Source organism: Tamandua tetradactyla, chromosome 18 (genome assembly GCF_023851605.1).
Source record: "Tamandua tetradactyla isolate mTamTet1 chromosome 18, mTamTet1.pri, whole genome shotgun sequence".
NCBI classification, from domain to species: Eukaryota; Metazoa; Chordata; class Mammalia; order Pilosa; family Myrmecophagidae; genus Tamandua; species Tamandua tetradactyla.
The window spans coordinates 22813037-22837695 of NC_135344.1; the positions used below are offsets into that span (position 1 = coordinate 22813037).

Genomic DNA, 24659 nt, shown 5'->3' on the forward strand with positions numbered 1-24659 from the left:
ATGTCATACCACTGTCTTCTAGCCACCATAGTTTTTATGAGAAGCCCATAGCATTCAAATCATTGTTGTCCTCTATATAAAATTGTCATTTTTCTGTCTGCTTTTTTCTCTTTCTTTCTAGTTTTCAACAATGTGACTCTGATGGTTCTAGGCATTTTCATCTCTGTGTTTGTATGTGTGTGTATTTAACCTGCTTAAGAGCCCCTCAAATTCCTAATTATAAATATATGCCTTTCACTAAATTTGGAGTGTTTTCAGTCTTATTTTTTCAAATATTTTTCTGCTCTATTCTTTCTGTCTCCTCTCCTTCCAGAATTCCACATAACATATATTAGAGCATTTCCTGTTGTCGCATGAGTCCCTGAGGTTTGGGTCATTTTTTAAATATTCTTTCTGTCTTGTTCAGATTGAGTAATTTTGATTCATGTATCTTCCAGTTCACTAATTCTTTCCTCCATCATCTCTCCACTCTGCAGTTAAACCCATCCAGTGAGGGGGGTTTTTTAACATATATTTTTCAGTTCTAGAATTTGCATTTCATTCTTATAATAATTTCTGTTTCTCTGCTGAGATTTCCTACCTTTTCATCTATTACAAGTATATTTTCCTTTATGACTTTGAGCAGTTATGAGAGCTGCTTTCAAAGTCTGTGCCTGGTCATTCCATTTCGAGGTTATTTTGATGCTGGCACCACTGATTGTCTTTTACCTTGAGAAATGGGTCACATTTGTACATTATGTTGGACAAAACCTGGATTCTGTTAGGTACATCCCAAGAGTGTTGATAAGTTTTTTGCGGGCAATTAACTTAGACTAAAAGTGAAAATTCCGTTTGGTCTGTGTAGGTGGCAGCTCAAACCTTCCTTTGGCCTCTTTGGCCTTTAACTGGGATGCATTGGTCTGCCCCTCACCTGCATGATTTTGTGGTTAGCCAGAGACTCAGGCAGAAAAGCTACACGGAATTTGGGGCTCTCCTCTAGCACTCTCTTTTCCAGGAATCCCCCTGAGTCCCTCCTAGCTCTGGTTGGTCTGATCAAAGAGATGATACTACAGGTTACCTATCAAGGCTTTACCTTCCCTACTCCCTAAGGCACCTGTGATCTACCCTCAGGCTAAAGCCCTCTTCTCCCTTAAAACAGAGCACTTCCTCTTTGTGCAGGTTCCTTATCCAAAATTTTTAACTTCCCCCTAAAATCTGCCTGTGTTTACTTACTTTCCAGAACGTTTATGTAGTTGTGGATTTTTTGCTTTTTGTGTTTTTTTCTTTTTTAATCCAGAATTTGAAGTTATTACTGTGGAGAACCTACACTACCATATGGAAGGAGTAATTTCTCCCGTAGAGACTTGAATTTGGAGCAGGTGGCACCATTCTCTCTATAAGGCCAAGAGGGAACTCTTGAATATTGATGTTAGGAATTGCCTGTTTGCTGCTTTTTAAATTTAAATAATGTAGGTACCTTTCGGTGCCATTTGTGGTACAGGTATAGAAAGAACACTCCAAGGGGAAGGAGGGTGCTTGGGTTCCAGTCGTGGTCTTGATGGTAATGACCTACCTGTGAGCCTTCAGCAAGTCATACCACTCCATGGCCTGAAAGAAAGGCCTGGAGAGCCTCTAAGATCTTTCTCAGTGCTTACACTCTCTGGGTCTTTAATTATTAATATCTCAGAGTTAATTGATATATTTCACAAGTTTCGATGGATAAATTTCATAAATTATATGGTGAAAGGACATCCTGGTATTGGAAGATGTGGCTGTGTGGTATTGATAATATTTTCCTTTTAATCTCATGTTGCCTTCAAAATATTCCACGCCTACTTTGCTTTATGCCTCAGATTTTCCTGGACACAAGTTATTTCTTTCAAAAACAATAACTGAAAAGAATAACTTTTTTAGTCTACTGTATCCCATTTTAAATGCTTTCTTTGTTTATCTTTTAGGAAAAAGTGCTGCAAAGGGTATAAATTTGTTCTTGGACAATGCATCCCAGAAGGTATGTCATACAGAAGATTGCACCTTTTCACTTTATTCACCACTAATCATCAGAAGTCTGTCAAGTTCAGATGTAGAATGTAGGTGTGTTATCTGTGTCTGATTATCTGCGCGCATGTGTGTATTTGTAATTTCTATTTTTTGTCAATACAGTCCTCTAATACAGATTTGACAATATCTGGCATATTCTGTCTAAGTCATTATACAGCATAAACACACATTAAATGATTGTCATATTTCAGGTGTTACACAACAGTTTCCCAGTCATGTTTCATGCATAATTAGAGCACCGCCCTCCTCTCCAGCCTCTCCACCTGCTTTTTGTGTCCTAAACATTAAGTACCTTCTCATGACCATCAGCAAACACAACTGAATGCTCAGCCCAGCATCGGAGATGCAGAAAGACATAAACCCAACCCTCAAGGTATATGCAGTCAGGTGAGGAAGACAGGACTCGGAGAGGACAGAATCAGGTAGATTTGGCTTTTCATCATGCTTCCGCCTCCTACTAGCTACAACCTTGGGCAAGTTACTTTCTAAAGCTTCGTTTTCTCTGGAAAGCATTAGTATTTGACTCATATGGTTGTTTTAAGACTATGGTTGCACGAAAAGTACTTGGAATGGAGGCTAGCTCTAATTGAGGTCTCAGTCAGTGGTGGTGGCTATTATTGCTGCAGCTGTTATTAAAAATGACTGCAAGTCGTGCAGTGGAGACGTCTCGTGCAGGCCATAGCACGGAGGAGCAGGGCAGTCAGAGGAGGTCTCGGGAAGGAGGGAAGGCTTGAGTGAATATATCAAGGACTGATAACTTGCCCAGGGCTGAGACAAGTAGGAAGAAGTGTTCTACAAAGGAGCCCCGGCAGAGCACTGACTCAGAAAAGATTGAAGAACTGTTTAAAGAGCTTGAGGTTAGTTTGCTGTGGGCTGATGCTACAGAAGTGGATGCCTAATGTGAAATCGTTTCCTTCACTGTTGACCAGGAGGCCAGGTCTCTACAGAGGGTACAGAGCCCACCAAGCTAATTCACTGTCATCATCTCATAGCGCGCATCATTGCTTCTAACAATAAGAAAAAAATGAATCTTCACCGTTCCTTGCTCTCTTTAGTGGAAAGATGAAAGAACTCAGGAAACCATAGCTGGGATCTCCTAGAAAGGTATTGTAGGAAGGTTAGCTAGGAAATCACTTCAAATATGATGGTTTATGAGGTCTTGAGTCTCTCTAAGATTAGATTTCTCCAGCCAATTCTGTTGGTTAAAACATGATGAGAAAAAAAAAAAACACAAAAATCAAAATAATTGCGTTTCTTTATAGCCCTGCTTCTCTTGGTTGCCAGCTGAGTCCTTTATATTATAGCTTGGCAGATACTGAAAGAAAATTAAGTTTGGGCCAAACAATTTAAGATCCCAACTAAACTCCTTGCCTAACCTAATTAAAAACACATTACAGGGATGCCACATATTTAGAATTTCTTTCCATGTTACGTATTGCGGTTTCAGACATCCAGGCCCAGGCCCAATCTTTCTCACCCTAATGTGACACTGTGGTAACTGTGATTAATGTAAGCTAGAATTGATTATTTCTAGGAAAAAAAAAATGGTCTCAAGTGCTAAAAATTGCCTTGAATAACTACCTCTTTGCTCTCTTGCCTTTTTAAAAAAACTTTTATTTGAAATAATTTCAAAATTATAAGACAGCTGCAAAAATAATATAAAGCCCATGCAGAAAATTTCAACATACCCCACCCCCAGATACCCCAGTCCACCAATTTTAACATTTTCCCACCTTTGCCATTTCTTGTCTTTCCCTTTCCATTCCCCTCCCCCTCCCCCTCCCTCCCTCCCTCCCTCCCTTCCTCCCTTCCCTTCTTTCTAATGAACATTTGAGAGTAAGTTGCACACATACTCCTTGAACACATAATACTTCCATGGATATTTCCTATGAATAAAGATATTCACTTGCATAATCACCTTAAGTCCAGTTACCAAATTCAAGAAATTTAACATTGGCATAAAGCTTGCATTCTGTATTCCAGTTTTTTTCTTATGTTGCAGTAATGTCCTTTTGAGCCTTTTCTTCTCCATTCTTAGATCCCATTCCATACCTTTTTTACACTTGTCATTATCTCTTTAGTTTTATCTTTCCTTCTTTCTTTTTAGTTGTGAAAACACATGTACAACCAACTCTTCCCATCCAAGTCCTCCTAAGCACACCATTCAATGGGATTAATCCCCTTCACAATGTGTCAGTGCCCTCAGCACCTTCCATGACTGGAACTTTTCCTTCAATTCCAACAGAATCTCTGTATGCACTTTGCATTAACTCTCCACTGCCCCTGCTCACCCTACCCCCACCTCCGGTAACCTGTACTCTACTTTCTATCTCTGTGAGTTTGCATATTCTCTGATATTTTCTTTGTGATTACCATGGGTCGTGGAATTAACATCCCAAATTTATAACAATCTCATTTACTTTAATACCAACTTACCTTCAATAGAATACACACTCTTCCTGTGCCTCTCCTTCCCCCACAAATTACTTATATAGTTCTTCCTTTTAGATCCTGTAGGAATTTAAAAATAGAATGAAAAACCATAAATGCCATCATACTGGTATATATATTTACTCATGTCATTGTCTTTACAGAAGATCTTTATTTCTTCATGTGCCTTCACAATCAATTGTCTAGTGTCCTTTCCTTTCAACCTGCAGAACTCCCTTTAGCATTTCTTATAGGGCTAGTCTAATAGTGACGAACTCCCTCACCTTTTCCTTATCTTGGAATGTCTTAATATCTCCCTTATTTATAAAAGATAGTTTTCTGTACTTAGAATTCTTGCTTGATAACTTTTTGCTTTCAGTAATTTAAATATGTCTTCCCACTACCTTCTTGCCTCTATGGTTTCTGACGAGAAATCAGCACTTAATCTTATTGAGGCTCCCTTGTATGAGACATGTTATTTCTCTTGTTGCTTTCAAAATTCTCTGTCTCTGGAATCCAACAGTCTGATTATAATATGCTGCAGCATGGGTCTATTTGGGTTTATCCTCTTTAGAGTTGGTTGAGCATCTTGCATTTGTATATTCCTGTCTTTCCTTAAATTTGGGAAGTTTTCAGCCATTATTTCTTTGAATAATCTCTCAGTCCCTTTCTCTCTTTCCTCTCCTTCTGAGACTCCCAAAGCGTATATACTGGTATGCTTGATGGTGTTCCACGGGTTCCTCAGGCCCTGCTCGTTTTTCTTCATTCATTCTTCTTTCTGCTCTTCAGACTGCATGATTTCAATTGTCCTACCTTCAAGTTCACTAATTCTTTCTTCTGTCAGCTCCAGTCTTCTGTTGAACCATTCTAGGAAATTTTTCATTTCTGTTACTGTGGTCCTCAGCTATGTTTGGTTCCTTTTCATAATCTCCACCTCTCTGCTGATATTCTATTTGTGTTCGTCTGTTTTCCTGATTAATTTTAGTTTTCTGTCCATGTTTTCCTTTAGCTCTTCAAGCATATTTAGGAGGATTTTTTAAAGTCTTTGGTATTGTCATGGTCTGGTCCTCCTCATTGATAGTTTCCACTGCTTTAATCTTTGCCTGGGCAGTCCCTTCCTGTTATTTGTATATTTTGTAATTTTGTTACAAAAATTTTGTTGAAACCTGAGCATTTGGATATTTTAATGTGTTGTTGCTGAAATTTAGATCCTGAGGTGTCTGTTCCTTAAGCTTATATCCAGCTAGGGTTACTCCAGAGCCTTCCTTGAATGTCAGAAGCTAACAACAACAAAAATAAAAACAGAAGAAGAAAAAGAAAACCCTTTCCCCATCTTTGCAGATTGATTTGTGGGAGTGCTCTCCTTCAGAACATAGCCATACAATGTTAGGGAATTGCTCCAGGTGAAAGTATAGAAGTCTCATGGTCCTTTCTATGCATGTGTTTATCTTGGGGGCCATGAACATTTGGTTCTAAGAAGTCCCTTCTTTAGGCAGATGGGAATGTATCCGTTTCTGTTCCCTAGAAAACAGTTTTTACATTCCTGGGAAAGCATTTTATGTCCTCCAGCCAGCAATCCCATGCCCCAGGCAGCATGAACTCTACTGCTCTCCCACAGCATTCTGTAGGACCGCTCTGTGAGTAGCCATTTTCATGCACGGCAAGTTCTGACATGTGAATCTTTCAGGCCACCACCAGAGGGATTGCACCAGACATACACTTTTCCAGTGTGTGCACAGGGTTACTCTGCTCCCTCTGAAACCGGGACCAGAAACCCACACAGAAATGGTAAGAGATCAGGGAGAGGCCAGCCAGGGAGCAATGAGATTCTGTGGCTTTTTATTCCCTAAGATTTTTTAAAATTATTTTTTAATTAGAGAAGTTATAGGTTTATAGAAACTATACGTAAAGCAGAGAATTCCAATATACCCACCTCATCCTCAGCTTTCATATTATTGCCACTCTGCATTAGAATGGTGTCCATTATAACTGATGAAACAATATTATGCATTGAAATGTTAATATGCATAATAGCATTAATATGCTATTAACTATAGTCCGTAGTTTGCATTAGGATCCATTGTGTTTTACAGTCCTGTTTTTTTTAATTTTTATTTTAGTAGCACACATATAACCTAAAATTTCCCCTTTTAACCACAGTCAAATATATAATCCAGAAGTGCTAATTACATTCACAAAATTGTACTACCATCCCTCCACCCATTACCAAACTTTTCTATCACCCCAAACAGAAACTCTGTTCCAACTGAGCATTGACTCCCCATTCCCTACCCTCATCCCAGCCCCTGGAATCCTGTATTCTAGTTTCTGATTCTTTGAATTTGCTTATTCTAATTTAAAATGCCTATCACTGAGCTCAAACAGTACTTGTCCTTTTGAGACTAGCTCATTTTATTTTAGTGTGGTATCTTGAGGGTTCATTCATGTTATCGCATATATCAGAACTTCATTCCTTTTTGTGGCTGAATAATATTCCATGGTGTGTGTGTGTGTATACGTATACACACACACCATATTTTGTTTATCCATTCGTTAGTTAATGGACACTTTGATTGCTTCCATCTTTTGGAAGCTGTGAACAATGCTGCCCTGAACATCGGTGTACAAATACCTTTTCAAGTCCCTGCTTTAATTTTGAATTGCCTGGTCACATGATGATTCTATATATAACTTTCTGAGGAACTGCCAAATTATTGGCCACAGCAGCCGCGCCATTTCATCTTCCCACAAACACTGAATGAATGTTACTTTTTCTCACTTCTTTTCCAACCCTTGTTATTTTCTATTTTTTTAATAGTAGCCATTCTGCTGGGTGTGAAACGGTGGCTCATTGTGGTTTTGATTCACACTTCCCTAATGGCTATTGATGTTGAGCATTTTTTCATAGGCTTTTTGACATTTGTAGATCTTCTTTGGAGAAATGTCTATTCAAGTATTTTGCCCATTTTATAATTAGGTTTTTTGTATTTTTGTTGTTGAATTATAGGATTTCTTTATATATCCTGGATATTAAACCCTTATCAGATATGTGGTTTCCAGATACATTCTGCCTTGTAGAGGTTGTCTTTGTATGTTCATAATAAAGTCCTTTGCACAAATTTTTTTCATTTTGATGAGGTCCCATTTATCAGTTTTTTTCTTTTGTTTCTCATGCTTTGTGTGTAAACTATAGGAAACCATTTCTAACACAAGCTCCTGAAAATGTTTCCCTGTGTTTTCTTCTAGGAATTTTCTAGTTCTGGTCCTTATATTTAGGTCTTAGATCCATTTTGAGTTAATTTTAGTATGTGGTATGAGGTAGCAGTCCCCCTTAATTCTTTTGCATAGGCATGTCCAGTTGTCCAGCAGCATTTATTGAAGAGACTATTCATTCCCCATTGAGTGGACTTGTCACCCTTGTCAAAAATAAATTGGCCATAGATATGAGAGTTTATTTCTGAACTGTAAATTCAATTCCATTGGTCTTTATCCTTATGCCTGAATCATGTTATTTTTATTACTGTAGCTTTGAAATAAGTTTTAAAATCAGAAAGTGTGAGTCCTCTAACTTTGTTCTTTTTCAAGCTGGTTTTAGCTATTCAGTGCTCCCTTACCCTTCCATATAAATGTGATGATAAGATTTTCCATTTCTGCAAAGTAGGCTGTTAGAATTTTGATTGGGATTGTGTTGAATCTGTAAGTTAATTCGGGTAGAATTGACACCTTAACAACATTTAGTGTTCTAATCCATGAACATGGAATGTCCTTCCATTTGTTTAAGGCTTCTTTAATTTCTTTTAGCAATGTTCTGTAGTTTTCTGTGTGTAAGTTCTTTACATTCTTGATTAATTTTTTTCCTAGATATTTGATTCTTTTAGTTCCTATGATAAATGGAATTTTTTCTAGTTTTCCTCTTCAGATTGTTCATTACTAGTTTATAAAAACACTACTGATTTCCAGATGTTTGCCTCATATCCCACCACTTTGATGAATTTGTTAACTAGCTCTAATAGCTTTGATGTGGATTTTTCAGGATTTTCTGAATATAGGATCATGTCATCTGCAAATACGGAGAGTTTAATTTCTTTTCCAAGTTGAATGTCTTTCATTTCTTTCTTGACTAATTGCTTTGGCTAGAATTTCTAGTGCAATGTTGAATAACAGTGGTGACAGTGGGCATTCTTTTCTTGTTCCTGATCTTGAAGATAAATCTTTCAGTCTTTTACCATTGAATATGATGTTATCTGTAGGTTTTTCATATATACCCTTTATCATGTTGAGGAATTTCCTTCTATTCCTCACCATCTGAGTGTTTTGATTAAGGAGGAATGCTGGATTTCATCAGACGCCTTTTCTGTGACAATTGAGAGGATCATGTGGTTCTTCCCATTTGTTCTATTTATATAGTGTTTTACGTTAGTTGATTTTCTTATGTTGAGCCACCCTTGCATAGCTAGGATAAATCCCACTTGATCATGGTGTATAATTCTTTTAATGTGCTATATTTTGTTGAGAATTTTTATACCTATAGCATAAGTGTTATTGGTCTGTAATTTTGTTTTCTCATACCTTTATCTAGCTTTGGTATTAGGGTGATGTTGATCTCATAGGATGAGCTAGGAAGTATTTCTTCCTGTTCAACTCTTTGGAAGAGATTGAACAGGATTGATTTTAATCCTTCTTGGAATGTTTCATAAAATTTACCAGAGAAGCCATCTGGTCCTGGGCTTTTCTTTGTTTTTTGATTGCTTACTCACTCTTTCAATTGTCATTGGCCTGTTGAGATTTATTTCTTCTTAAGGCAGGGTAGGTAGCTTGAGTGTTTCTAAGAATTTATCTGTTTCATCTAGGTTATCTTCGTTATCATATAGTTGTTCATAGTATCCTTCTATGATCCTTTTTATTTCTGTAGGGTCAGTAGTAATATCCCCCCTTTCATTTCTGAATTTAATTATTTACATCCACTCTTTTTTATTTTTCTGTCATTCTAGCTAATGTTGGCAATTTTATTGATCTTTTTTAAAAACCAATTTTTGTTTCATTTTTCTTTAATACTGTTTAATTTATCTATATTGAATCTCCTACTATCAATATAGAACTGTCTATTTCCCCTTTCAATCTGTCAGTATTTTGCTTCGTGTATTTTTAGGCTCAGCCATTAGGGGCATATATATTCATAACTCTTATGTCTTTTTGTTGAAGTGACTTCTTTATCAGTACTTGTCCCTTGTACTGTTTCTTTGTCCTTAATATTTTGTTACACACTATAATAGACTTGAAGTCTATTTTATCTAAGTATAGCTACTTCAGCTCTCTTTTGGTTAAGATTTTTCATTGTGTGTTTTTTCCATCCTTTCACTTTCAGCCTACTTGTGTCTTGAATATAAGGTGACTCTCTTGTAAGCAGCATATAGTCAGGTCATGCTTTTTTATCCAATCTGCCAATCTCAGCCTTTTGACTGGAGCGTTTACTCTATTTACATTTAAAGTAACAACGGATAATGCAGGACTTTTTTCTGCATTTGCTATTTGGTTTTGTAAGTCTTATTTATTTTTGTCCCTCAATTCTTCCATTAATGTCTTTCATATCTATTTGATTTTTTGTACTGTACCATTTTGTGTCACTTATTTCCTTTTGTGTATATTTTTCTGTTATTTTCCTTGTGGTTACCATAAGCCTAAAATTTAACATCCTAAATCTATTGCAGTCATGTTTGATTTAACTTCAGTTGTATACATGTCCCTGTTCCTATAGCCATCCATCACCTTTGTTGTAGTTTTTACAAATTACATTTTTATATATTATATGTCCAAAACCATAGAATTATCATTAATATTTATGCATTTCCATTTTAGAATCTATAAGAAGTAAAATGTGGAGTTACATACCAAAAAATACAACACAATAGTACTGGCATTTGTAATTACCCAGAAGTTGCTTAACTCTATTTCTTTATGCCACTTAGATGCACTGTCTGTTGTTCTTCCCTTTGAGTCCATAGAACTACCTTTAGCATTCCTTGTAGGGCAGGTCTAGTGGTGACAAAATCCCTCAGCTTTTGTTTATCTTGACATGTCTTTCACTTTTGAAAGACAGTCTCATTGGAGATAAAAATTCTTGGTTGGCAATAGCTTCTTTCAGCACTTTATTTCGTCATACTGCCTTCCTGCCTCCATGGTTTCTGATGAGAAATCAGAACTTAATCTTCTTGGGATGCCCCTACTGTACATAACACATGGTTTTTCTCTTGAAGCTTTCAGAACTCTCTCCTAGTCCTTGGAATTTGACAATTTGACTACCATGTGTCTAGGCATGGTTCACTTTGAGTTTATCCTCTTTGGGTTTTGATGGGCTTCTTCAATTTGCATTTAATGACTTTCTTTAAATTTGGAAGTTTCTGCCATTATTACTTTGAATATTTTTTTCTCCCCTTTCTTTCTTCTCTTTCTGAAACCTCTTAATGCCTATATTGGTATGCTTGATGGTGTCCCGCAAATTATTTAGGCTTTCATCACTATTTTATTTTTCATTTTTTTCCCTTTCTGATTCCCAGCCTGAATCATTTTGATTGTCTCTTCTTTGAGTTCACTGATTCTTTCCTCTTGCCAGCTCCAATCTGCTGTTGAAACTGTCTAAGGAATTTTTCATTTCAGTTACTGTGTGGTCTTCAACTCCAGGATTTCTCTTTGGTTCCTTTTTAAAATTCTGTCTCTTTATTGAGATTCTTATATTACTCATTGTTTTCTTTAGTTCTTTTTCTGTTTTCCTTTATCTCCTAGAACATATTGGGGATAACTTTTTTAAACTCTTTGTCCGGTCTGTCCAAAATCTGGTTCATCTTCCTTGATGAATTCTGGATTTTTTTCTTGTTCCTTTCAAAGGGCCATCACTTCCTGTTTCTTTGTCCTTAATATTTTGTTACACACTATAAATTTTAATATTTTAAAGTATTATCTCTGGGATTTAGTCTCTGAGCTGTGTGTTCCTTACAGTGATATCCCTGTCACTTTTACATAGCCTGTTTCTTATTTGACACTTACCCTGTTACTACAATCCTTTAACTTATTTTTCTGGTGCTTTGAGAAAGATGTTTCTGCCACCTCTTACTGTTTGTTAAAGCTTCTGCTGGGGCCATGAAGCTTCTCACTCTACTGTCTTGATCAGGGTAGAAACCTCTATTGCTTTTCACTACAACATTTCTTTAAAGTATATTTGTTTTAATTTGAGGGAATAAGTCTGCATTTTTACTAAAACTATCTTTAGTCATAAGGTTTCTCACCTAAGAATGCCAAGTGCAGAGGTAAAATTACAGAAAAGAGGTCAAGTTTGTAAACCTGCGTGTAACTAATGAGTTGGAAGCTGCAGTTTAAAATAGTGTTATTCCCTCTGTGGTAGTTAGATTCAGGTGTCAACTTGGCCAGGTGAACATGCCTAGTTCTGTTGCTGTGGACATGAGCCAATGGTATGTGAACCTCATCTGTTGCTGATTACATCTGCCGTCAGCTAAGAGGCGTGCCTGCTGTAATGAATGATGTTTGATTTAATTAGCTGGTGCTTAAATGAGAGAGCTCAAGGTAGCACAGCCCAAGCAGGTCAGCATACCTCATCTCGGCACTCGCAGCTCAACCCAGGCCTTTGGAGATGCAGAAAGGAATCACCCTGGGGAAAGTTGTTGGAACCCAGAGGCCTGGAGAGAAGTCCAGCAGAGATTGCCTTGTGCCTTCTCACGTAAGAAAGAACCTCAGTCTAAAGTTAGCTGCCTTTCCTCTGAAGATCTATACGTTGACTAAATAAATCCCCTTTTACTGAAAGCCAGTCCATCTCTGGTGTGGTATATTCCGGCAGCTGGCAAACCAGAACACACTCATATATGTTACTCTAAGTCAGGGTTTGGCAAGCTACAGCCTGGTGGTCATATCTGCAAAATGCTGCATACCTCCTCGAACAGGGCCTGGCCCAGAGTAGGCATTCATTAAAGATGGCAGAGCACATGAGGAAAACCGTAGAGTCCTATGGGTGTTGATAGGATGGAAAAACAACACTGTTGTGAAAATTAAGGACACCTTCTGGAAGGAGCTGACCTTACACTGGCACTTGAGAATCTGGACAGGATATCAACAAATATAAAGCACTGAGAGAAGAGTGGAGGAGTTGATTGGACATTAGAAGAAGCAGAAATAGGATAAACAAAAGTACAGATGTAAGAAGGCACTGACATTATAATAAATAATAGGACATGAGAGTCTAGTCTTGCTAAAGGACAAAGAATTCATAGATGGGTCTTAAGGTTGGAGATATAGTCTCAAGGGATATGATACCATACTGTAGATGCAAGAGTGAACTGTTTATATTTAATGTTGGTTAGCATAGAGTTCAAAGGCTTTTGAGCAAGAGATGACTTAATGAGCGCTATGCTTTGGGGAGGCTAACCTGGCAGTGCTGTGTAGAGTGTATTTAAGGGGGAAGAATCTTGGGATGAAGATCATAAATACAAAGGAGGTTATCAAGATTTAGTTTGAATGGTGCCAAGAAAAAAAGGACAGAGGTTAAAAAGTAGATAAATTGAAGAGATAAGATTGAAAGCTGATGGGCTCTGGGAAACAAACGTCAAAGATGGAGGATCAAATATATTCATTAATCTCTGCCTCCTCCAGAAACTCCATATTGTGAAATTTTAATACACTGGGGGAAAAAAGAATATCCTGAAAATTTTCAGAGACAAAAAAGTGAGTCTTATAAAAGCTTAAAAATCTTTTAGAACCCCATAGGACTTATGTAAAGCACTCTGAACTAGATGACAATGGAATGGTGCCTTCCCAATTCTGAGGTAATAAATTTTCCAACCTTGGATTATGTACTCACATTATTAATAATCATAAAGGATTGATAAAGACATTTCTAGACATGCATGATCTCAAATGTTGCATCTTTTATAACCAATCTCAGGAGACCACTGGAGATATGCTCCACTAAACTGAAGGGTAATCCAAGAAAAGAGGAAGATATAGGATCCAGAAAACAAGTATTGAACATGAGAGAGAACGAGAATCCCCAGGATAATAGACAAAGGACCATCCAGGGGACAGCCATGCAGCAGACCTACAAACAGCCAGTCCTACATGGGGCAGGTTGGAAGGTTCTAAGAGAAACTTGCTCAAGATAAATCAGATAAGATGTCTAATATGCTTGAACTTTTTAAGAGGAGATTTGCAAAATTGGAGAAGTCTCAGAGGATGAATTAGTGATAGACATGTAGAAATTTGAGTGAATGGGTCAGAGGCAAGCCTGGGATTAGAAATGTATTAGTTTCCTAGGGCTGCATTGCAAATCACTAAACTGGATGGCTTAAAACTACAGAAATTCATTCACCCACAGTAATTCATTCACTTACTTCTAGAGGGTAGAAGTTCAAACTCACTGAGTCCGCAGTGCTGGGCTCCCTCCACAGGCTTGACGAAAGAATCCTTCCTTGCCTCCTCTAGCTTCTGCTGGTGCCTGGCAGTCTTTGAAGTTCCTTGGCTTATGGTGGCATCACTCCAGTCTCTGCCTCTGTCTTCACGTGGCCCTTTTCCCTCTGTCTGTACCTCTGTGTCCAAACTTTCCTCTTCTTATAAGGACACCAGACATTGGGTAAGGGCCCACCCTAATCCAATATGACCTCATCCTAACTTTATTACATCAGTAAGGACCCTATTTCTAAATTAAGTCACATTCACAAATTCTGCAGATTACCAATTATTTATCATAATCTATCATAGAGAATTTAACATAAAGAATTGCTAATGAGAAATTACAACTGAAAAGGCAAAAGGAAAACACTAAGTATCCTAAGGATGACAGCTACAGGAAGTAGTTACCACCTCTAGGCTGGGGGAACAAAGAGAAGATTTTGGAATGATTAAAATTTAGCAGCATGAGGGGCTGGGGCCCAGACATCTGAGGAGAAGGCAAGGGCTGCTGGTGCTGGTGTCTCTGGACTCGAGGGAGGGAGACCGTGGGCCTGAGAATCAGACTTTGGCGAGAAGGCAGCAGATGGCTAATGCTGGTCTCTCTAAAAGGGGGTGAAACAAGGCTGTTTCTGCAAGTGCCAGAAAAACTGCAAACTGGCCTTTGCTGCTACTAATGGAGCAAACTGTCGGCAGCAGATGAACTGGAGGGTCATGGGGTGAGGCCGGCATGAACGGGGAGCCAGTGGGGAGCCTTCTCTTCCAGCTTCCTGGGCTCCCCCAGCCCCTCCGGCTGGCAGTACCCAGTGGGGCGCCAGCCAGCAAAGCAGGAGTGCGGACTCCACAGTCCCAGTCCCCAGGTAGCTCATGGAAGGGTGGATTCGAAGCTAAGGGGTGAAACTCAATAACTGGCCACCAAAAATAGACAAGATAATTAATTTTAATTCCAGGGAAAATATTAAGGTCTTTAAGAAAGGATAAGTGATTACAGTAGACATTCAAATTCAGCAAAGATCCGCTTCTATATTGTCATTATAGGGCAAATACCAAAATTTCAATACAACTGTATTGATAAGATGGAATGGGAGGTTTGGGTAGGCTGCCAGAGCAATGAAAATTCCAAATTCATCTGTTTCATTGGTGGAATTCCATAGAAAGTACTTGGAACCAAACTAAAAGAAAGGGCAATGTAAGTTATCTATTTAGGGATGTGAAGAAAAGAGCTATAAAATGAATCAGCTAGAAGAATTGAAAGTGGTTAACTCAGGGCAGCAGGAGTAATAGGGAACATCGGGGGGCCAGTGCTTTTTGAAACAAGCCTCGTCAGGGCCTACGGTCACCACAAGTGCCATTGCTGGACCATGGCTACAGCTCTTGGCCAGGTCAAGGCTCAGCCTCGGCTCTTGAGCAAAGAGAGAACAGAGCTCTGGTCGTGCAGAGATGATCCTCCGTTGAGGAAAACACATTGCACCTGGAACATTTGTCGATTTTGGTCCGAAGACCACCTGGGCAGAACAGGCCCAGCCTCACGGCCGAGGACAGGGGGGACTTAGCAAAGGCAGCCCAGCTGGGCATCGCGAGAATGGCATGACCCGTTGTCACGCCGACCCTGCCCATGTCAGAGCTGACAGCCCACCCGCTCAGCCTTCATATGCAGCAGAGCAAAACCAGGCTCCCTCTGCGGCCGGGGCAGTTCCTCTGTCGGCACTGGGGGAGAGAGTGTGGTGATTAATTTGGTGATTAAAGAGACAGTGCAGCTCATCTGAGCATAGATATTCGGCTCCCGATTTAGAGCCAGAGTCCCTCCAGAGGCCCATTAGAGAAAAGTTTATGGGGACTCAGATGAGGTGACACACTGATTCTTTGAGCAATAGAGCACTCCCTCCCCCCTCAAAGGCAGCCCCATACACGCAAGCATTGGCTCTCGAATAATACACACATACACGCGTGCACACATACACACACGCACGCATGCGGCTCCATTCCAAAGCCTCCCTCACACTCCTCCGAGCCTGCCTGACTCCCAGTCCTTGTCCCCACATTGTCACAAGGCCCATCACAGGGCTAAAAGTTCTGTGTGTTCAGCTGGAAGGAATTCCATCTCTAGAGCAGTTGGTGAAAAAGGCAAAAGCACCTGGCCTTCCAAAGCATCTGTGTCCTCAGGAGGAGTGACAAAGGCCAGTGGACAGTGAGGTGACCCGGGGCGGTGGGGGTGGGGGTGGGAACCCCAAGAGATGTTCAGTGGTAACCACGAGACACCGGACTCTCGGTTGCGCAGGGTAGTGTCTTAGGAGGCACCCCAGGGTCCCGGGGAGCCCTGCCCCCGCCCCCGCTCCTGAGCTGGGCTCCAGCCCCGGACATCTGCTCCAGGCCAGCGCCCCGCAATCCCCCACTGCTCCTGGATGACCGACCGTGGTTGACGTGGGCTCACACTTTTCTTTTTCAGATTATGATGTGTGCGCCGAGGCTCCCTGCGAACAGCAGTGCACAGACAACTTCGGCCGAGTGCTCTGTACTTGCTATCCGGGATACCGGTATGACCGGGAGCGGCACCGGAACCGGGAGAAGCCCTACTGCCTCGGTGGGTTGGAACACGCGCCCCTCCCGGGCTCCAAGGCCGCGCCCGGCTCGTGACTCAGCCCCTCGTGGGACGGTCTCCCTCAGCGTGCGCGCTGCAGGGGCTGCTTTGACCTTGGACTCCTCCCATAAAGTCCTGATATTTATGTGCTTGGGCTATCCTAGGGTTCACTGCCTCCCATCCTGATTCTTCAGACAAGGTCCAAGGAATTCTTCCGAGTTGGTACCAGTCAGATCCTAAATGGCAGTGAGCTGTAACAGTGGGAGGAGATTATTACTTGTCAATTAAAATAAATTAAGACAGAATATAAGTGGTCAGCGAAGTAAAAAGGCAGAAAGAGCAAAATAAGGAGCAGTGCTCTCTCCCAAGAAGACTGGGAATGAGGACGCGGCCATGTGGCCAACAGGTGGGAAGTTGGAGCGCTGGAGCCAGCACCTGGGCTGCAGCTGGTCCAGGCCGGCCCCCTCCGGCGCCACCCGCTTGGCCCCTTCCCCCTCTGACTGAGCTTCCCCGGCCGGCTCTTAGAGGTGCTGAGGCAGGTATATGGCGAATTGCCCTCTGGAGCTGCTCGTTCTGAAGTGTGGCCAGCCCCCGGCTAACCTATCTCAGAAGCATCTAGGATTCTTGTGTTTAAAATAAAAAAATCAAATCCCTAGTCCCGCCAGACCTAGCGAATCACAGTGCTGAGGGCCAGTCGGAAATGCGCATTTACACCAATGCCTCTAGGGGTTCATATGCTCGGTGAGGTTTGAGAATCAGTTGGAGGAAGAGTTAAACAGCCTGCCACACGGCCCCAAGTAGGGAATAAACTTGGAACATGGACAACCTGCAATTAGCAGGTCCTCCCTCTGCCCCGTCAAGGGCTCCAGAGAGCACAGTTTAAGAGCATTTCTAGCCATGAGTCCCCAGCTCCTCCCCTTAGCGCCTGAGATGGCCCCAGCCTAGGAAAGAAAGGGACGGAGACCAAGTGAAGGTGGTGGGGCACCTGTGCCCTCTCCCTCAGGGTCCCAGGCCAGAGGGCTCTTGTTTTAGTTTGTGGGATCAGCAGAACTTGCACTCTAGTAAGCGGTCCATCCCTTTCTCATTTCCACCTCTTCCTCCTCCTCTGGGCAGTTCAGGCAGCTCCACACCCCGGGCTCAGAGGGGCCACCCCTGAGGAGGGCAGCCCCCTGAGGGGCAGCAGAGCGCTCCGGGTGTGACATCTGTGATGGCCTGCTTGCTGTCGGGGACCATCCGGACCGCCGCGCCCCCCTTGGCGCACGCGGCACCCCGCGGAGGTGGACATTTTGTGCGGGGAGTGCCTGAGAGGCGGACGCCCTCGGGTTTAGGGCCCAGCCCTGGCTGCCCACCACATGTGTAGCCTGGGGCTGCACGCCCTGCTTCCGGTCATCTGCCACCTGGCGTCTTCACCTGGGAACATGAAAGGGCTCGGGCCTCCCTCTCCTGCCTCGTGGGAAACAGTTTTGCTTCCACCCACTCAGCAGGGGAGCACATCTGGGATGTGCTTGGACAACGTGGACTTGTAACGGTTCCTTGTTTGATGGTCTCATGGCTCACTGCCACAGCTCATGAGGGGTCTTTTTTGGTCATTGACGAGGCAGGAATTTCCTGGGGAAAACTCCCTCACTTATAGCCATTGTGACTATTTTCCTTTGTCAGATGCGGCTTTTCCCAGGTACAGTCACGTCTCCTAACGGGGAAGGAGCCACTCCTAAGTGACCTCGGGTCTCCAGCATGCTATTTGGAACATGCAGCCAAAAAGGGGAACTTAAAAACTCTTAAGCATACCAGGACAATTGCAAAAAATCGCTTATATGATGTTTACTTTTCAACGCATCTTGCCCATAGTTATCACTTCTCCTGGAAGGAGGCCCCCTGTGGATCTGAGGCAGGCTTCCTTACCTCTGTCCTGCCGATGGGAACCTTGTAGCCTGGCGACCCCTGCCTGGGTATGTGACATGGAAGCAGCAACACCACACCCAGGACACCCCCCGACCGGCCAGAGGTCCCCTCGGGAGCACGGGCTGCCGCGCGCCTCTCCCGGGATCCCCGTGCGTCTAGCGAGCTGCCCAGTTCCAGCTCCTCCGCGAGAGGCTGGGCACCGTGTCCTTGGCAGACGTTATGCAGAGGGGCCCGGCCTGGTGCCCCCTGCTGTGTAGGGAGTGAATTCCCTGATGCTGCCTGAGAATTCTCTGCATGTGATTCTAACCCAGATATCGACGAGTGTGCGACCGGCAACGAGACGCTGTGCGCGCACGTCTGTGTCAACACCCCGGGCAGCTACCGCTGTGAGTGCCGGGAAGGCTACATCCGGGAGGACGACGGGCGGATGTGCACCAGGGGCGACAAGTATCCCAGTGACTCCGGTGAGTGGGGCGGCTATGGTCGCTCCCCTGGGTCCCTCGCACCTGGGTGCCCGGGGTGGGGGGCGCGGAGGGGAAAGGCGGGCCCTGAGGCCTGGGAGCGTGAGGCCCCTGAGCAGGGCTGGGGGTGAGCGGATCCTAGGGAGCGGGCTGCGCCCACGGGTAAACGAGCATTAGACCAGACTCGGATGAGCAGAGAAGAGGCCAGAACACTGTGCCCTCTCAGAGAAAACGCGGGGAAGAAGACTCTGCTTTCCGGAAATGTTGACATGAAACATTCACACGTGGGGGCACAGCCTCCACCCATGCGGCATGAGGGGTTGTACAGACCCGGGCCTGTCCACGCACTGTGTCTAAAATCAGGTCTTAGGACTTTTGATAGCAATTTGACAAAGAAATTGTATTCAGATCCAAAAATGCATGCTTATATGTCTATTAATTTTTTTTCTCATAATCCGTTTCTATTTCACTTTGCAAGAGTGTCCATTCACAGTGAATTGGGATTTTTTTTTAAGTGGCTCTTCATACAGAGAGTTTGAGAAACTGATTTGTTTTCTCCCTCTCAACTGAATTCATCTGAGCTGTCTGGTCACTCAAGGGTATGATCAAACAAAATGTTAGGTTACTTCCTTAAGTTTGGAGAGAGGAGAAAAATACCCAAGAATTGATGCCAGATGCTTCAGGACTGCTTTGACGGGGAAATACCACCACATTCCTAGTGAAGCAACTCAAATCTCTCCCAGTCTAGTACCCACAGTGTAGGACTTTCAGGGTAGACAGAGCAGTGCAAGGGCCTTCCTGCCAGGAAAAGCCTTGAAGCAAAATGGACACGACTGACACGGTTGGCAGACGCTCTCCTAAGTACCTGGTGGGACCCTGCGCAGAAAGCAAGCTCCTGGGGGACTCAGGACCAAGCAGTGGGAAGGAGGGGTTCCCTGGGAAACAAGTCCTCAGCCAGGGAGACAGGCAGATGCTGGGCCATGCGACCCTGTGCTGCTGCCTTCAGCTGTTCTAGGTCAGGAAGCTGCTGTCACATTGGCAGAAGCGCTGTTGGAGGAGCTTAGCCAGGTCCAACCATCCCTAGGTGGGGAGGGCGTGACCAGGGCGCATCACAGGTGCCAGAAGATGTGGGGGAGGTGACAAGGCCAGAACTATCTGGGGTGCTCAGAGGATGGCAAGTCTTGGATGTCGAAAGGGGTGGGAGGCAGCCTCCTTCAACTGAGGTCAGTGGTCAGCTGGTAACCAGCGGCCGCACACAGGCAACACAAACTTCTTAGGCGCAACAAGCAGCCATGAGGAAGCGGCCATATGCTAGAAGTAGACGCAAGATCTCCATTTGGAGCCAGCTGAAGCTTGGGCAGTTGCGGGCCTTTTACAGGCCTGGCTGCCGTGGGGCCTGCTTGCCCAGAAGTGGACTTGGAAAGCAGCCGTCTTTTGGGCATGAGTGAATTGAAAACAACCTAACTAACATTTACAGGGCACTTTTTTTCATTCAAAATTAAAGTCACTTTATTGTGCCCCCTCTTGGGGCAGGTGGAGGAGATGGGGCTGTATAATCTTGCATCTTAGATTCTATACTTTATTGAAGGAAAGATTCTGATTGAAAAATGAGGTGCAGCCTTTTAACCACTGATGAATCAGCATCAGGCAAACAGCTTTCTAATCTTTCTTTCTGGAATTGGATTTCCAGCCGTGCTCCCAGCCAGGTAACCTGCAGGCTGCATTCTACTTGTTATGGCAACTCAGCATCTCTTTGTCTGTCATTTTTCTCCAGGGGAAAGCCCATTTACTTGCAGGGCAGCCTTGTGCAACCTGTCTGGAGCACAGCCACAGCAAATCCTTATTGCTGAGCACTGGATATAAGACTCAGTGTTAAGGAATACTGGAGTAATGAGGCCTGGCCTTCCCACAAGGAGCTTCCTGCTTAGTGGGTGGAGCAGTGTGCAGGGACCTTAACTAGCAGGGCCAGATGAACTTTCCAGAGACCAGCCTAAGACTTCATCTGCATGCAGCTGTTCTGTGGTCTCAAGTGGCCTCCACCTCTTGCAGTAATTCCTCAGCTCTCCGACCACTCCCCTCTTCAATCCCCAACCCTTGCCTGGCTGTGTGGTACCCAGGTATGGCTCTGAATCAGAGTGTAGTAATAGGGTCTGCCAGTGAGAGGCACCCACCTCCTACTTTTCCCTTCTGCCATGGGGGCGCAGGGAGGTTGCATCGCATCTCTGCAATTAGCAGTCCATTATGCACAGGCAGGACAGAAACCTCACCCATCTGTTTCCTTCCCAGAGGAATAAATTGTGCTTCTTAAAAACTTTTCAAACAAACAAAAAGTTTCTGACAGGTCCAAGAGATCAAGAAGTTTATTTAGGTGACGACCGATTTGACTTCTCTGGCTGAGGATGAGCCAGTAGAAGATCTAGTAATTATAAAGGGTCCATATTTGCAAGTTTGCTTTTGTACCTGAAGCTCTCTTCACTAGTGTTACTTCCATTTGAACTCATATTTTATCCCCATCACTTATTACAGCATTTCCCCAAATTACATTCTGCAAAACTTGCGGGTCTTGTGAGGTGTTAAGAAGCATTTTCTTTCTTAAAGACGCCAAATGTTCGGAAAGTGTACAGTACTGCACCCGCTTCTTAAAGATTCATAATGCAAGTGTATGAAAAGCCGTGAGAGAGTCAGCCATTCAAACAGAAATGTTACCTTTGATTAAACCTCCATTTCCCAGAATTATTTTCTTAAACACCTATAAAATATCTCAGAGGTAATGGTGTCCTGAAAAAGAGAGTTTGCAAAATGATGACTTATCAGAATCACAGACGTTAGATCAGCAGCAGCACTTGAGAAGCCCAGGCCTTCAGGCAAAGATACTGTCATCATAGGGGGCAGCCTGGGCCGGGGTGAATGACTTGCTGTCGGCAAATGAAATAAAATGAAAAGCAGGACGATGCTGCCGGTCCGCCATAGTGAGAGAGTTTTGTGACTGCTTACAGAGACCTACACGGGGCGCGCTGCTGAGGGAAGTAAGAACCGCCTGGTGATTAGACCATGGATAGCCTTTTATTAGAACATAAAACTCCTTGCACAGATTAGACTAGGCTGCAGATTCTCTCTACTTCCTCCTCCCTCCCCATCGTCCTCCTGGCAGCTACAAATAGTAAAACAAAGCAAAACAAAACCCTGATACGCCATTGTGTCTGCTGCTTCGTGTCCCCCCCCACACACACACACACCAGCAACATAAAGTATGTCTCAGTGTTTGTCAGTGGCTGGTCTCCACTGAATTCACCACATATGCACAGACAACTGCGCTTGGTTTTAGTATTTAAGAAAAACATTCTAACACCAATAACCAGACATATTTGGAGGAGTAATTCAAACTCAATTAAAATGTGAGAAAAGAAAGGCACTTTGCTGTAAATGTTCAAGTCAAAACTCAAGTGGCTGGACGGGGGGAGTGGAGGAGGTGGGGGGTGCGGGGGGCAGGGCAGGTTGGCTTTGATGGTTCTGGGAGAAAGAAAAGGAAAAGCACATGCCTTTTGATTCTGGCTGTGCCTTGGCTTGGAAGTCAGGAGGGCTGGTGGTTGGAGCCTGCTCGGTGGTGGCCAAATGGGTGACCTTGGACAGCCTCTGGGCCTCAGTTTCCCCAGCTAGACAAGAGGGTTGACCTAGATGAGCTCTGAAGACCCTTTCACCCTCTCAAACTTTTTCAAGTGTTGGTGCAATTTAAAATAAGAAAAAGTCACATACGTACGACCCAGCCAGCCGTGTGACCCCACATGTGTTCCCCTTTCCTTAGCCCTGGATCCAAGGCTCAAAACCATACCCAGCTTTAGCACCTTCCAGGCGGAGACCTTTCCTTATGTTGTCCGAAAGTTGAATGATTCGCACATCCAAGAATTCAGCTCAGAAATAGGAACAGTTCGGGGCCAAATGTGTCCCACATCCTGGAATGTCAGAAGCAGCCAAACCAAAGAGGTTTCAACTACTTTGGAACTAATTAATAAGGCCAGTATTCCATCGGGTCACTTTTTTGATGAAAAGATTGTGATTTTTTGAGTATAAACACATGTGAGCCCTCCTCCTTTGTTTTACTTTGCCTTGTCCAACGCCTATAAAGTTGTAGTCAGAGGAATCCAGGGTCCAGCCCAGGCAGGGCTCGTTATTAGGAAAGCGTGCGGCGCGGGAGGGGCGTGGCCCGGGCGCTGCCTTCCGCTCCGCGCGAGCCTGCAGCCCACACACCGGCTCGCCGACCACGAGCCGTCTAGCCAACCGGCAAGAATTGTTTGGTCACTTTGATTTTCTCTTTGAAAATATGTAGCTGGAGCCAGTTTAGTCATCCCAGGGAGTCTGTGTATACACCGACGGGGAGACAAATTAAGGAAATGTTGGCTCCATAGCCATTAGCTTGCTAGTCTCTAGTTTTCAACTTTTGTTTATTTTCTGATAAAGTGAATGTGGACTCCTGCACTGCTTAGCTCAGGGTTAAGGGAGACCAGGTGTTCCATATTTGATCGGTGGTTCTTACTCTTGGAATCACCTGGGGAGCTTTAAGAAATGCTGATACTGGTGCCTCGCTGCCGCCCCCATATGGGGGGGGGGGTGCAGCATAATCAGCAGGATTTTAAAAGCCCACCCCCCACCCCCAGGTGATTGTCGTGGCCACCAGGGGTAAAAGCCACTGTCAGGGTAAAAGCAAGTCTGCACGACTTTTTAAAACATGATTTGTCCACATGGGACACTGCTCGGGTGAAATGTGTTGGGAGCACGCCATAGTTTTTAAAAGTTTATTAAATATTACGAATATAGTATCTAAAGAGCATTCCCTATCCTTAAGAGTCACACGCTGCTCAACATCGATAAAAATTAGCGCAACCCGCCCCCTTGTGGCTAGCTCATAGTACTGCATCTTTAAAATCTAAAGTTGGAGCCAGAAGTGGAGACCTCGCCAGACTTTTCTCAGAGATGCATGACCACAGCATGAATGGAGAGAACTGAAGGCATTGGACATGTTTACCCAGATGTCTCAATAAATTATTAATCTAGCATACCCAAGATTATTTTTAATTCCACATTTGACATCACCGGAGACAAATTGCAGGGTTGATGAACCCCAATTGACTAGGCATGTTCTGTGTCTACACAGAAAGCATGCCTCCTTTGAAAAGAGCTCTTTTCAAAGGATGATGTAATGTGCTTCGGGCTACGTCTCATTTTGTACAGAAGTTAAACAGCGATACAGATACTGAAAACAAAGCCTATGGAGCACTTGCCTGTTTGGGTGCCTGCAGGTCTTATTTTATTGTCTCCTCACCACCACCCCAAGTGCTAGGTGCTGTCAATATTTTACTCTTCCAGAGCTCACAAGAGTGGCATGGCCAGCCTAGAAGGTTCTGAGTGGCAGCCGCAAGCTCCGACTCCTGACACCGACTGCTTTAGGGCCTACAAACTTAACTACTGGGCTATGTCACTTTTGTATCAGTGGGTGCCTAGAAAGTCTTTCAGATAAAATTATCCTTGGCTCTCCATACCCGCTAATTCCAAAAAAGGGGCAAAACCCAGCTAGGGCATTTTCAGGTAAAAGGTCACCCCGCAGCAGCTCACTCTAGGGAAGTTAGAGCAGCGATTCTTAAACTTGAGTGTGTATCAGAGACCCTTGGAGGGCTTTGTTAGCCCAGTGGGTTGGGCCCCACTCCGAGTTTCTGATTCTGGTACTGATTCTGGTTCTGCTAATGGTGCTAGTCTGGTGATAACACTTTGAGAACCACTCCCTCAGGGCCTGCCTGTCAGATAACCCC

The 24659-nt window shown here is 43.4% G+C and overlaps 1 protein-coding gene and 1 long non-coding RNA gene across 8 annotated transcripts in view; one reads left to right on the forward strand and one right to left on the reverse strand.

Annotated features, from left to right (window-relative positions):
• LOC143662004 (uncharacterized) overlaps positions 1 to 14094 on the reverse strand; it is a 52835-nt gene extending 38741 nt beyond the window's left edge. For all 6 annotated transcript variants that reach the window (XR_013165084.1, XR_013165081.1, XR_013165079.1 and 3 more), the window contains exons 1-2: positions 13863 to 14094; positions 4477 to 4551 (exon numbers count right to left, since the gene is read on the reverse strand). This is a non-coding gene — a long non-coding RNA (uncharacterized LOC143662004). The remainder of the gene's footprint in view (positions 1 to 4476; positions 4552 to 13862) is intronic.
• The window catches only part of CCBE1 (collagen and calcium binding EGF domains 1), a 264285-nt gene that overhangs the window by 216256 nt on the left and 23370 nt on the right, over positions 1 to 24659 (forward strand). For both annotated transcript variants that reach the window (XM_077135326.1, XM_077135327.1), the window contains exons 3-5: positions 1938 to 1990; positions 16364 to 16498; positions 18709 to 18861. In XM_077135326.1, coding sequence (XP_076991441.1) covers positions 1938 to 1990; positions 16364 to 16498; positions 18709 to 18861 — 341 coding nt within the window. The remainder of the gene's footprint in view (positions 1 to 1937; positions 1991 to 16363; positions 16499 to 18708; positions 18862 to 24659) is intronic.